We start from the raw sequence: 13917 nt of genomic DNA, 5'->3' as shown, positions 1-13917 counted from the left end.
TCTCTCTCTCTCTCTCTCTCTCTCTCTCTCTCTCACACACACACACACACACACACACACACACACACACATACACACACAATCTCCAACAGAACAGACAAGGGCTCAAGGGCTGGAGATGTAACCCAGTGACAGAGTGAGCATTTAGCATGCACCAAGTGGTTGGGAGAGAGGGATGGAGGCCAAAGAAACAGAGAACAGCTAAGGATTTGTCAGAGTGGAATGAGAAGGCCCACAATGGAAGCTTAGGGAGGCCTATTCAGGTAACAAGTACAAGATCCTATCAAAAGTTGAAGAACCACTATTTTCTAAAAGAGAGCAGGGTAGAGAAAAGCAGTTCTCTTCCCAGCAGGGTTTAGAGCTGAGGGATCTCCTCTAGGCACAAAGTTCACGTAGGCTCAAAGGAAACTTCCCTCAAGATCCAGCTGCTTCTGTCTGCAACTGCATCTTTCAGCAGCTGCTGAGAGATCACCAGGATTCTCTTGGTGTATTGACTCTCAGAATCTGCTTTTAACTGACTGACCTTAAACTGTTTCAGCAGAACATATTTTGAAGCTATTCCTAATCAGATAACAATACATTTGAAGAACAAAAGGGACTGAGGATGTAGCTCAGTGGTAGTGCTGGTCTACTATGTGCAAGGCCCGGGGTTCCATCCTGAGCGGGTACAAAATACCAACAATCAAGAGACTTCTACAAACACTGTACCTACCCAGTATTTGCCATTTTTACAACCATTTTTAAAGCTAAAATACCACTACTCATTCTTTACCAATGCTTAAATTTTTCATATTTAACTACTACTACTGCCCTCCAAATAGGCTTATTGGAGAGATGCATACCTGGGGAGCCAGTCCAGCTTCCCCCAGTGCATCGATTCCTAAGAGCTGGAGTCAGCTCCGGTTTGCTCACTCTCACAACTGAATCTCCCAAAGCAATCTTTCTTCTCAGCAAAGGAGCAGATTACTGCTGATATCTGAGAACACCCAGGAGAAAAGGAGGGATGGGGAAGAGAGAGGGAAGAAAGGTTTTCAAATAGTGCTTTCCTGGCTTTCAACCAAACACAATTACAGAGCATCCACAGCAGATGAAGTCAAGATAACACAAACAAAACCTTCAAGGAGGCCAATTATGCAGACAGCTTCCTCCAATGGAGGCTGAAGTAACAGGCAAGCTGCTCCAGAGGCCTCAAGCCCCAGAATCAGTGGTCTGGGTCAGCCCTGGTAGTTAAACACAGACACCTTACCATCTAGATTTTCTTTAGTGATACGTGGCTGTGCCATTCATGTTTTCTGGGGGGATAGAGACTGTTTCATAATCAAACTTCTTTCTCTGGTCTCAAGTTATTATAGTAGTTCCTCTACGTGGATCCTCAGAGACAAGGCATTCCTTTTGTTGAATGGATGAATGGCAGCCCCCGTGACTTCAAGTCCATCTGTCATTAAAAGCTGGTACTTTTTAAAATATTTATTATTTTTAGTTTATGTGCACGAGTGTATTGTCTGCATGTATGTGAGTGCACCCTTGTCAGCAATGCCTGTGGAGGTCAGAAGAGGGCGTTGGATCCCCTGGAACTGGAGTTAACAGACACTTGTTAGCTGCCATGTGGGTCCTGGGCTTAGTTCTCTTAACCTCTGAGCCATCTCTCCAGTCCTTATATAGTTCTTAAAATTCAAATTACAAAAAGAAAGAGATACAAATAACTTCATAAATAAGATTAAGGATAAATGAAAACTAGTACTGGATTACAACCCAAAATGTGAATATTCACATAAATTACAGAACAAATCAGTAAGTGAGACGAGGCAATGCTCCCATATGAAAAGAATTCAAAATGATCTGTGTTAGAGCAGTTTAATTCCACCTAATGGACTGAACTCCTAAAAGTACAGTATGAAAAGAGAAAGAAGAGCAATTTCACGGCAGGGAATTCTACCTGACACACAGTCCTGGTGATCAAGGTCCAAACCTGTGCTAATGTTAACACTAATGTGTTAGCAGGCAGTCATGCTAGCATATACCCTTCTACACCTTGTCTTTGTGGTCTTCCTCTCTAATCTGACCACAAAAAAAAATTATCAGACAAACTGAAATTCAAGGACATTTTACTAAACACCTGAACTCCTGAAAATTGTAAGGGTCATCAACAATTAGAAAAACCTGACCAACTGATACCTAAAACATAACGTGGGATCCTGGGACCTAAGGGTCAGGAGTCTGTGAGCAGGGTGAAAAGCAGAAGACACCCTAAGAAGTGAGAAACATTAGAATTTTGCTAAAACACAGTATTGGATTAAAACCAAAGTATAAATACCCATGAGCTCATATTGATATAAATGGCTAAATAAGAGAAAATGGATAAATCTCCCACAGAGAATTCCAAATAATTTGCAAAGATGGAACTTAACTCTACTAACGACTCACCCTGAAAACACCAGTAGGGAAACACTCATGACATCTGAATAAAGCATGAAATTTGGTTCATAGTAAGATAACAATGTTGGTTTCTCAGCAATGACAGCTGTACTAGAGTACTATAAGATGTTAACAGTAATAACAGGGTAACCCAGGTGACAATTATGTTCTCTCTGTATCTCTGGAACGTTCCTGCAAATTTGAATCTAGTCTAAAGCAAGTTTCTGTTTGTACAGTTTGGTTTGGTTTGGGGTTTAAGACAGGCAGGGTCTTGGGGACTAGAGAGATGGCTCAGCAGTTAAGAGCACTGACTGCTCTTGCAGAGGACCTGGGTTTGATTCCCAGCACCCACACGGTGGCTAACAACCATCTGTAACTCCAGTTCCAGAGGGTCTGACACCCTCTTCTGACTCCTCAGGCACTGCACAACACAGGTGCACTTACACACATACAGACAATACACTCACACAAACAAATAAATAAACAAATAAACAAATAAATAAACAAACAAATAAACAAATAAATAAATAAATGGGTCTTATGTAGTCCAGGCTGGCTTCAAACTATCAATGCAGCTAAGGATGACCCTGATCTGCTCTCCTGATCCCCCTGCTTCTACCTCCCAAGTGCTGGGATGACAGGCCATGTGCCTGCCACCATGTCTAGTTCAAAGGCTTTTTTTTTGGTCTTTTTGAGACAGGGTCTTCTTGCAGCCCCAGCTGTCCTGGAACTCACTATGTAGACCAGGCTGGTCTCAAACTCACAAAGATCCACCTGCCTCCACCTCCCAAGTGCTGGGATTAAAGGCGTGCACCACCACACCCAGCAAAGGCTTATTTTTAAAGTCACAAGATATCAAACAGGTTTTGGGGAAATTAAAACAATGTTTTAAAATCCCAACTTTGGGGGGGATTTTCAGTAGTTGAGAACACTGGCTGCTCTTGCAGAAGATCCAGGTTCGATTCCCAGCATCCATATAGCGGTTAACAACTGTCCATAACTCCAGTTCCAGGGGATCCAACGCCCTCTTCTGACCTCCGAGGGCACTGCATAACATAGGTGCACCTACCTACATGTACGCAATACACTCATACACATAAAATAAAAATAATAAATAAATTTTTTTTAAATCCCAACTTTGCAGTAGATGTTCAATGACTAGTAAACACATAGGTTACTAAATCACTAACTATATAACATTACACGGAGACAACTCTTAGAACTCTAGAATCTGCATTTTAAGAAACAAACAAAGTGTTTTTCTAATAGAACCATGCCACCCATGCCTCTTCACACACCAGGAACAGTCTCAATCCAAAAAAGCCAACAACAAAAAGGCCTGGAAGTTAAGTTAAAAGGAAAGTAGCTGGGGCCAGGTATCAGTAACATACTAGAACAGCTGGGGTCAGCATGATGAAGCATGCAGATCAAGGCTGAGCCAACTACAAACCTCAAAGGCAGAGGCAGCACTGAAAGGGAAGGCATGTCTTTTTCTAAAGTTGTGATGCTTGTACAACTGCATAAATACACTAAAAACCAACTGAGTACTTTGAGTAAACTAAATGGTATGAGAATCAGTTCAATAAAGTCATTACCAAAAAATAAATACACAAACCAAGTAGAGAGCAACCGTTTTTTTAATGAAATAAAAAATGCAGGCACTAAAGGTAAGTAGCATTTGGTGAAACTTTAATTTGTTCTTTATAAGCAAATATATAGATGATATACACATACACATATATGTATGCACATATTCATAGACACATAACACCTCCAAGTATGGTCATCATGCAAACTTTGTACTTTAAGTCACGACAAAGCTTAAAAGACTCTGTTCTAAATCACTGGCTCAACTCACCCTCACTTCACTCTATCAAGACCAACGGGGTTAAAATCTTTTTGTGGGGTGGACGGGAGTTTGAGACAGGGTCTACCTGTAGCCCCAGCTGGCCTCGAACTCACTATGTAGACCATCCCAGGATGGACTCGATCTCACAGAAATCTGCCTGCCTGTGCCTGGGATTAAAGGTGTGTGCCACCAAACCCAGCAGAATCTAATGCTTTTGAGTGTGTTTAAAAAAAAACTGACAAAAGGGCTGGTGAGTAGACTCAACAGGTAAAGACACTTGCCACCGAGTCTAGAGAACTGAGTCCAATACCCAGGACCAACATGGTAGCAAGAATGAACCAACTCCCAAAAGTTGTCCTCTGACCTCCACATGCATGCCATAACACACACACGCAAACACAATTAATTAATTAATTAATTAATAATAAATAAATAAATATCTTAAAATGTTTTAAAAGAAAACTGACCAAAAAATAAATTCTAAATCTAGGGGTGCGGTGTGTGTGTATCTGTAATCCCAGCGCTCAGAAGGTGAAGGCAGGAAGATCTGGAGTTCAAGGCCAGATACACAGCAAGTTCCAGACTAGCTTAGGTTACATGAGCACATCTCAAAAGACAAACAGAACAAATAAAAATTATTTTTAATTAAGAGAAAGGGGTTTTAGGAAGTAGCTCAGTGGTATTGTATGTTTGCCATATGAAGGCCTGTGGTTTGATCCTAAGCACACACATACAAAAAGGTAGGGAGGAAGAACCTAACCCTCAGCAGCTCTTATTAATGATGGCCCCACTACTCACAATACAGGTCTTGTCTGATGTGTTATGTTCAGCACCTGACTGAGTCCACAGCCTGACCTTAACAGATGTTTGTGAACAAGAGGGAGAGGAACATAGTTTTGCGAGAAAAGCAAGGCTGGTGTGTGGAGGACGAGGGTACATGACCAACAGTTTTCTCTACCACTATATTTTAAAATGAAGTCAGGTTAGCTACAAGAGAATATAGACACCACAAAGGTAACAGAAAAAGGGACATCAGAGATAATATTAGACACATGCACAGACACAATGGAGACTTCAGAGGCATCTATCTGTTGAGGGCAGAAATGCCTGGCAAGCAGTGATCTACTCCCACTTTCCTTACCTCTGTTCTTGAGAAGGCTCCTCCATGTCCTCTTCAGAATCACCCTATAGAAAAAGAACATGCTTTAACACCTGTCTCAAAGGAACATGCTCATCACAAGTGGTCGGAATGATAAGCCTGAGGACCCAAGTTCAGTTCCTAGCATTCACATCAGGCAACTCACAACCACCTGTAATTCTATCTCCAGCTCTCCAGGAGATCAGATGCCCTCTTCTGGCCTCTGCAGGCCTCCACAAGCAAATGTGCAAAGTCCCACATGGACACACACAAACCGGACACATACACACAAATAAAAACAATAATAAAATCTTTTAAAAATTATGTTATAGGGGCCAGAGAGATGGCTCAGGTTAAGAACACTTGCTGATCTTCCAGAGGACCTAAGTTTGGTTCCCAGCACCCACATCAGGCAGCTCACAACTGTAACTCCAGCTCCAGGGGATGTGACACCCTCTTCTGTGGGCACCTGTACACAGTGGTACATACTCATATCCACACACACACATATAAATTTAAAAAAATCTTTTTTAATGATGTTATAATGGTAATGTAAAGCTGTAAAGTGCCAATTGGTCCCTTACACATTCACTGTTATGTAAATAACCTATCTATTTAAACATACAACCACAACATAATCTCAAAACAAGTGAGCAGACACTTCAAGAGCCTTTATTTAACATCTAAATGTAATCACATAAGATATAGTTGGGCACCAACTAAAATCTCCAAGTAGGGCTGGAGAGATGGCTCAGTGGTTAATAGCACTGGCTGCTCTTGCAGAGGACCTGGGTTCAGTTCCCAGCACCCACATGGTGGCTAACAACCATCTCTAACCCCAGTTCCAGGGGATCCAATGCCCTCTTCTGACCTCCCCAGGTATTGCATGACACAGGTACACTTAAATATATGCAGGCTTAAAACACATAAAATAGAAATAATTTTTAAGAAATATAAAAATCCCAAGTATAGAAAATACATTAACTCAGAATCCTATGAATGACTGTGTGGCATATTTTGACATAAAAAAAAGGGTCTGTACATTACATAAATACTACACTCAATAGCTCTTCCATATACAAGGCAGGTCAGAAAGGACAACTGAAACACCAGGAAGGGTTCTAGATACACAACACAAGTCAAGTCCACCTAAGCACACCCTGCACTCAGCCCAGACATCCCCTAGAGGAATTACTCATCCTCGATGTTCTCTACTGCTGGCCTGGTACATCCTGACCCACCAGCTTCTTTCCTGCCCCTTGTCTCCTGGTATCACAGACCTTCTGGCCCCTCCTCCTGCCTCCTGCCCTCTTAGCCCAGGGTACTCTGCACTAAAGCATCAGCATGTTAATCCACCACTGAAACCACAAGGCCAAGATAGCTGTCTTCTACCTCATCTCCATCACACTCCAGCAATCAGCACATGTCAGCAACTCTGAAAACCTGCTATGGTACATTACTTACAACTCTGATTACCAAATACCAGGATGTAGACTGTCTCGAACTCCACTTCTTAGTTAACACACACCCCTGTGTAACAAGGTCAGGAGTCCCTGTGGAGATGCTTCTGGTTTATTTAAAACCAGCCTCCCTTCAGCTACGGGTCCCATCACAATGCTAAGCTCCTGGGCAAACCTTTGCACTGCTTCCCTCCATCGTCTCCAACATTGACTCCAACTTCAGACCTGCCCATTCTCTACTATCCCACTCACTGGCAAAATGGCCCACACCATCAACACCCCAAGGCCTATACTACCATCACACACAGGGCTTTTTGCTATGCTAAAAAAGTTGCTTGCAATCTTTCCTACAAGCATTACCACAAAACCAATCTTCCTCCACATCAGTCCTCACCGCCCACTATATGCCCAGCTTTCAGTATCACTGTGTTAATCCCTGCTCACTTCCCTACAATGAGCCTGACAATGCTCAAGGCTGAGGCAAGACAGTGGAGAGTTTCCAGGCCAGCTTGGCCTACACAGTAAGAGCCAGTCTCAAAAGAAAAGATAAGAAAAAAAAAAAAGAAAAGAAACGCTCTAATAGTTCCCTGGTGCTAGTCAGATACACTCCAAGCTCTTTCACAGAGGATCCTCCAAGCCCAGCTCTGGTCCTGACACACCCATCCACTCCCTCCAACTTCCATACTTCAGTAGGCTCTGGGTATAATTTAAAATGTCAGAGTGAAAACTGCAATGTCCACCATGTGAGACTCAGGCTGGGCCCATTCTTGCCCTAGGCCTTAAGTGACCCCTCTGGTAGACACTGGTCTCTTCTTTCAGTTCCTATATTTCAACATCTGAATGCAGTCCTTGGGTGTTACCAGCTTTATCTTTATCTGGTCAACAAAACCAAGCTCTTAAAAGAACAAGGACCAACTCTCCTCTCTATCCCCCCACCCATTCTGACAGTGCCCCAGGGCCCTTGTACTGGCTATTTCAGCTTCCTCACTTCTTTCAAGGGCAAGTCCAAGTACCATCTTTTCAAAGTGGCATCAACAGACCTATTAAAGTAAAAGTGAAACTCCCACCACTGCCCCTTCCTGTCAGCATATGACGTGCATGCCCTTCAAGCAGACTCCATCCCTTAGAACTTAATTCTGTGTCTTATTTACTATCTATATGGCCTCTACTGAACTACCAGGTCCACATGGGCAGGTGCTTTGGTTTACTGTGACATCCTCTGTACCTGAAATAGTGCTTGGCCTGCAGGCCGAGTATAATCCAGCTGTCTCTTTAATTCTAATGGCTCTGACTATTTCTGAAAACTTCATTGAGAAACTTTTTCTAGATCAAAATAGAGCATGAAGTTATTTCCCTCCAACACAGGAACTTTATCATAATCAAAATGCTTTTTCTGGTTAGACTGTACTGAAACTTGCACAAATAATACCATGGCCTAAAGCTCAGGCTCTGGAACTAAACACTTTCTGGGTTCAAATCCCACCCTGTTACTTTCTTACTGCCTCCAGGGAGTTATTTAGTGGCACTTGTACCTCAGTGTCTTCAACTGTAACATCAGGCAATACCACTTCGTGGTATGTAGTGTGCACATGTGAGTTAAGATGTACTTAAATATGCTGATGGTTCTCAACCCATGTTAGTTATTATTTTTCAATGTTGACAGGAGATTAAGCCAAAATTAAATCTCTATGACAAAACAATTTCCAAATACTAGTTAATGATTCATTGACTGGAATAGCATGCTATTACATAGCACAGTACCTGAGATTCAAAAAAAGAACCCAAATGTTCACCAGTTCACTTTCTGCCAATTTCTGTTATCTACACCCTCTGACTTAAAGAGGGGGAAAATTAACAAGACATGGTATGTTTAAAAACAGAGATTTTCTTATATCCTTAGGTCAGGGAGGTTCAACGGGCCAGACCAATGCTTTGTGTTTGCTCAATGAACAAGCAGGCCTACAGAGCCCTGAGTCGGGTAGGCCCACCCATCCCTTAAAGCGCTGTGCCAGGTCAGCTGTTCCAGTCAGCACAGCGCCCATCCCCATCTCCGCCTCTCAAATCTCCTAAGGGGGTCAGGAGTGGGTTCTCTCAGACAACTCCAAGCAAACTGGCAGAACAGATTCTGGGTTGCTCTTCTTGCTGAAATTGGCATCGCAATGTGGTTCTCAAAGGACAATAGCAATTTAACACTTTGGCATTTCATCTGCCATCTTCAGAACTGAATAACCTCATCCATCATAGAGCAGAGCCAGACACTGACAGCTGCCTCTCCTCCCCTAAAAGGCCTCACCACATGCAGAACGCAGTGGCCACAGCAGAGCCCCTAAGCTGCAGCAGCCCAGATCCTTGTAAGAGAAACCCAGTTCAGACAACATAGCTCATAGAAGACCAAGAAAAGCAACCAGACACTCAGGATACTTCAAGAAACTCAGGGCTGGCATAGTGGCACATGTTTTCAATCCAGCACTCGGGAGGCAGAAGCAGGTAGATTTCTGAGTTCAAGGCCAGCCTGGTCTACATAGTGAGCTCCAGGCCAGGTGGGGCTACAGTGATACAGGGAGACCCTGTCTCAAAAACAAACAAACAAAAAAACTCAGAATGGGGAAATGATGGCAATGCCACTGCAAACAGGACCAATCCTGAGTCTCGGGCAGGCGGTCAGCTATTCACGCTTTCAGCTACAGACAACAAAACACACTATGCTCACTGGGCCTAGGGTCAAGCTGGAGGGAGAGTTCCAGGAGGGTTGACAGGAGCAAGAGACAAGGTCAGACTGCTGGAGTTCCCAAAGGCAAGGGCAGGTCGAGGGGACATCACCCTACAAGTGACAGATCTGACACAGAGGGCAAATAAGAAGGTGCACAAAGCCATTAGCTTACAAAAACACAGTCACCACTAAACAGTAAGCTAAAAAAGACATGTGTGGTTTCTGTACTATCCATCACCACTTCATGTGATTCAGTGTGCCGTATAATCAGAGGATGGGGGAAAACCCCTGTAAATCCAAGAATAAAATCAAATACTTTTTTATGTTTCCCTCCCTCTCAGTATGGCCACAGATAAATAGTTTTCATGTTACTGTATGAAATAATTTCCTAACAAAGGACTACATAACAAAAGGACATAAATAGGGCTGGGCAATGTAGCTCACTGCTACCACTTGCCTAGTGTGCACAAGCCTCTGGTTCCATCCTCAACACCACACATACACATACACAAACACACACACAAGTGCACAAAGATACAAGTAATATAACATCAACATAACCACAAAGTGCATCACAGTGAGTTATCTGCAGTGGTTTCAGCCCCATCAACGTAGCCAATGACCAAGCTCCAATCTGGAGCATGTAGTCCTCAGGAACCTCTCTGAAATTAGTATCAATACCCCCACTTTACAGATGAGAAAACTGAGAGTAAAGGTGTGCTGGGCCCAGGGATAGCCCAGTGGTAGCAGAACACATGTTTAGCATGTGCAAGGTCCTGGGTTAAATCCACAGCACACACACACACACACACACACACACACACACACAAAATGAATTAAGGTTAAAAATGATCGACCCATAACCCAACAGGATTCATACCCAGAACACCTACTCTGGTAGTTTATAACAATTCAACTGCTACTATATGGTTTTATGAATGATGAGTTATTCAAGTTCTTAAACACTTATAAAGCCATAGAAAAAAAAGTAAAAGAAAAACAAAACACTTCAAAACAATTGTATAAATAATTAATACTGGACAGAAATATTGAATACAACATCATCTGATGTTCCTATTTCGCAAATGACTGACAGCTCCTAGGTTACAAAGCCATTTTTCATCTTCCCGAATGAAAGGTATCAAATTTACATGGCACCTATAAATATTTTCTTCAATAGACACACCTTATATAAGACATATACAAGGAAACTTTCTGAAAATAATTCTAAATTCCTAGAAAAGAATTCCTTACAAATAACCTTCAGAACACTCCAGGATACATATAGATCATTCATCCCAGGCAAAGTGTGTGCACAATGGGATGGTATCTAAAAGGTACACACACAGACAGATGAGGCATGCAGAAAATTATTCTGAGTATTAGTTTCACTTTCACTGTAGCTTTGGCTAAAAACCTTAGCTATCAATGTCTCTACAATGTGCACTCTGGAATGAAACCATCTCAATTCTAACAGTTTTTAAAACAAATTGCACTATACACATAATCAAAATAAAAGCAGAAATTGGGTTTTGGGGGTCTTTTTTTAGGAGAGAGTGCAAACGCAGCCCCCACTACCACAAATTATGCGGTCGAGTTTCCCCCATTCAGGGAAATCGCGGGGGTCAGTGCATCCCAAGTGCAATGGAAGAACCTGGCCCTGGGAAAACCACCTTCCTGATCATGGTGTCTCCCCTGCCAGGTAAGAACAGAAATTGGGTATTTTATAAACTAAATTTTGAGTCCATTATGAAGTAATTAATGATGTAACAGGCCTTGATATTTCCATTCCTGGGCAAAACACACCTATTTTTCACTAAAGGCTGTAACAAATGAATGCTTGTAATTTCCTTTCCTTTCAGTCTGAGTTGGCATCCAACACTACCCACTTAAGTGTTGGAGGCTTCAGTTGAATCAAAATGCAAAGGCACAAACATACACTGGTACTTCTTAACCTGAGAAATTCTGTTCCCTAGAATAGTTAATGACATTCTTGACTGAAAAAACTGGCGGTTGGAGCCATGTCCTGTTGCTCTGGCTAACTGGGGGCTGAAACAAGAGGATGACTTGAACCCAGGAATCTGAGGCCAGCAAAGGTAACACTGCAGGCCCTAGTTTCAAAAAAATACAGCAAAACACCCAGAAGTAGAGAAGGGGACCAGGACGACATAATGTGACAGTAGAAGTGTCAGCCCTATCCAAGGGGTAGAGACCAGGGATGAAATTCAGCATACTAGAGTGCACAAGGCAGCCCCCAACAACAAAGAATTCTCTGGCTCAAAGGTCACACCTGCCACTGTTAAGCAACTCTGAAATTCACAAGTATGGCTATTTTAAAGAAAACACACCAAGTGCAAAGAGTGGTTCTCTTGGTAAGATTATCAATCATTTCTACTTTGTTCTTTTTCTCTGTTTCCTAAATCGAAGACATCAGATGCATTATTTGGACTCAAGAAAAGAAAATCCATCCAGGGATACAGTTTGAGGAGGAGGAGGACTATTCGCTGGTGGGGCTTCTTCTCAAAGGGCTGGTCTTATGCTGGTCTTCAGGAAAGGACCAGGAAATTTTTACTAAAATCACCTGCCTTGAAACTGTTATTCATTATACCTGGTCAAAATGAATATTCCTAATTTCTCAAAGCCAGCACTGTCAGTGCTTCACACAGGAAGGAGAAAACTTTAATGTAAACCTGGAGACTCTCTAGTGAAGTTATAGCCTGACCTCCTGATTTTAATGCTGTCACCAACATGGAAAGTATAATCACTTCAAAAAAGCTAGTATTCTCCTATCATTCAATACTCCCTCCTCCCTAAAAAAATGATTTGGCAACCATACTGTGATGCTGGTGAAAAACAATCAACAAACTTATATTTAAACGTGTACCTATACAAGTCAATGAAATTTCTTGCATAATTGAAACCTTCAATTTGAAACAAAAGCTTTGCCATACCACATCTGTTGCAGCTGGAAGCCCTCTGTAGTACAGATTCCCAATAAAAAAATGTTAGTAATTATTTTTCCACATGTAATCATTAAATCATGGGGGTGGGGGGTGAAAAACCTGAAATTGAAGTTCTTAAGTGGGTGTATTGTAACAGGACTTAAAGACAGTTGGAGAAAGTCCAAGATTATATTCCCTTTAAAGTCACATCTTCATCCCAAAGCTACTTAAGCTAATGGCAAGTATCACTCACTAACATTTATGAAATCAATATTCCCATTGTGCTCAACTCTCCAGTCACATGCCATCCACCACACCATACCAGCTCACTTAGAGACAGCAGTGCAGACCCAGGGCAAAGTACCCCCGCCCACCCAGGACCACTAGTGGGCCAAGGAACCCGCCCCTGCCCGGAGCACGGCAGTGGCTGACCACAACCCTGATGAGGTGGCCTGGGCACCCACCTTCTGAACTTGGGGCGCGCCTGACTCATACGGAGTCACATGGCACGGGAGCAGGCAGAAGGGCCACCACTGCCAGGTGTTCAGGCTCCGCACAACCGTTTATTTGCCTTGCAAAGTGACCCGAGCCACTGGGGGCCGGCCTGCAGCCTCCGGGCCTCTCCTCCCTCGCACGCCCACAGCCTCCCTGTCACCCGGTCCTCACCTGAGTGGGCAGCAGGAGTTCCCCTTCTTCTGCCTGCCACAGCTCCACCACGTTCTGCAAGGGCTCGATCGCTGCACAGACACCAAAAAAAAAAAAAAACACGCCGCGTTGTAAGGAACGGAAAAGAGACGCTTCCTGTTTCGCCGCCCGGCCCCCTTGCCACCCGCCGGCCCCAAACAAGTCCCCTTCGCTTCTCCGAGCGGAGGCGACCGAGGGGCGAGCCGAGGATGCAGCACAATGCCCCGCCGGCGGGCCCTGCTCGGGCAGCGAAGACGTGCAGGCTGCTGGAGACCAGGGGGCGAGGCCGCCCCACGAGGCACCGCGCGGAGCGACCCAGCGTCTGCACCGCGGCCCCGGGGCCACCGGGCTGGGGAACAAAGCTGCAGGAAGCCGGGCGCGGCGAGGCACCCGCGCGCCACACAAAGCGGGGGGATGCGCCCAGGGCGCAGGGGCCCGCGCACAAAGGCTCCGGGGCGCGCGCGGCTAGCGGTCCCCCAGCCCGAGGCTCCCGCTCCGGGGCCGGCCGGGGACGCTGCGCTCGCGGGGCTGCAACAGCCGGCCTGCCTCCAGCTGCCCCTTTCCCCTTCCTTCGCGAGCCCCCAGATTTCAACAGTTCCCTGAAAGAAAGGGGGGCGGGGGGGCGGGGACGGCCAGCCCCGGCGTCAGGCTGACCTTGTCCCTGAGTCCCTCCCGGGCGGCAGCAAGACAGCAGGACCTGGAAGACGCCCAGCAGGAGG

At 44.3% G+C, this 13917-nt stretch overlaps 1 protein-coding gene and 1 non-coding gene across 10 annotated transcripts in view; both read right to left on the bottom strand.

The window, feature by feature from the left end:
• The window catches only part of Tmem131l (transmembrane 131 like), a 186733-nt gene extending 172822 nt beyond the window's left edge, over positions 1-13911 (bottom strand). For 6 of the 9 annotated variants that reach the window (XM_017803527.2, XM_017803525.2, XM_017803528.2 and 3 more), the window contains exons 1-3: positions 13853-13908; positions 13181-13251; positions 5406-5449 (exon numbers count right to left, since the gene is read on the bottom strand). In XM_017803527.2, coding sequence (XP_017659016.1) covers positions 5406-5431 — 26 coding nt within the window. In that variant the 5' untranslated portion in view covers positions 5432-5449; positions 13181-13251; positions 13853-13908. Of the gene's footprint in view, positions 1-5405; positions 5450-13180; positions 13252-13852 lie in introns of all 9 variants that reach the window. The other 3 variants (XM_017803530.1, XM_008854277.2, XM_017803531.1) reach the window with 1 other exon arrangement.
• On the bottom strand, positions 11120-11282 carry LOC115067817. Its single transcript, XR_003847191.1, has one exon. It is a non-coding gene; the product is annotated as a U1 spliceosomal RNA (small nuclear RNA).
• Positions 13912-13917: the final 6 nt, after the last annotated feature.

This window comes from Nannospalax galili, unplaced genomic scaffold (assembly GCF_000622305.1).
Source record: "Nannospalax galili isolate Female #2095 unplaced genomic scaffold, S.galili_v1.0 scaffold305, whole genome shotgun sequence".
Taxonomy (NCBI): Eukaryota; Metazoa; Chordata; class Mammalia; order Rodentia; family Spalacidae; genus Nannospalax; species Nannospalax galili.
This window is presented reverse-complemented; position numbering and strand designations above follow the sequence as displayed.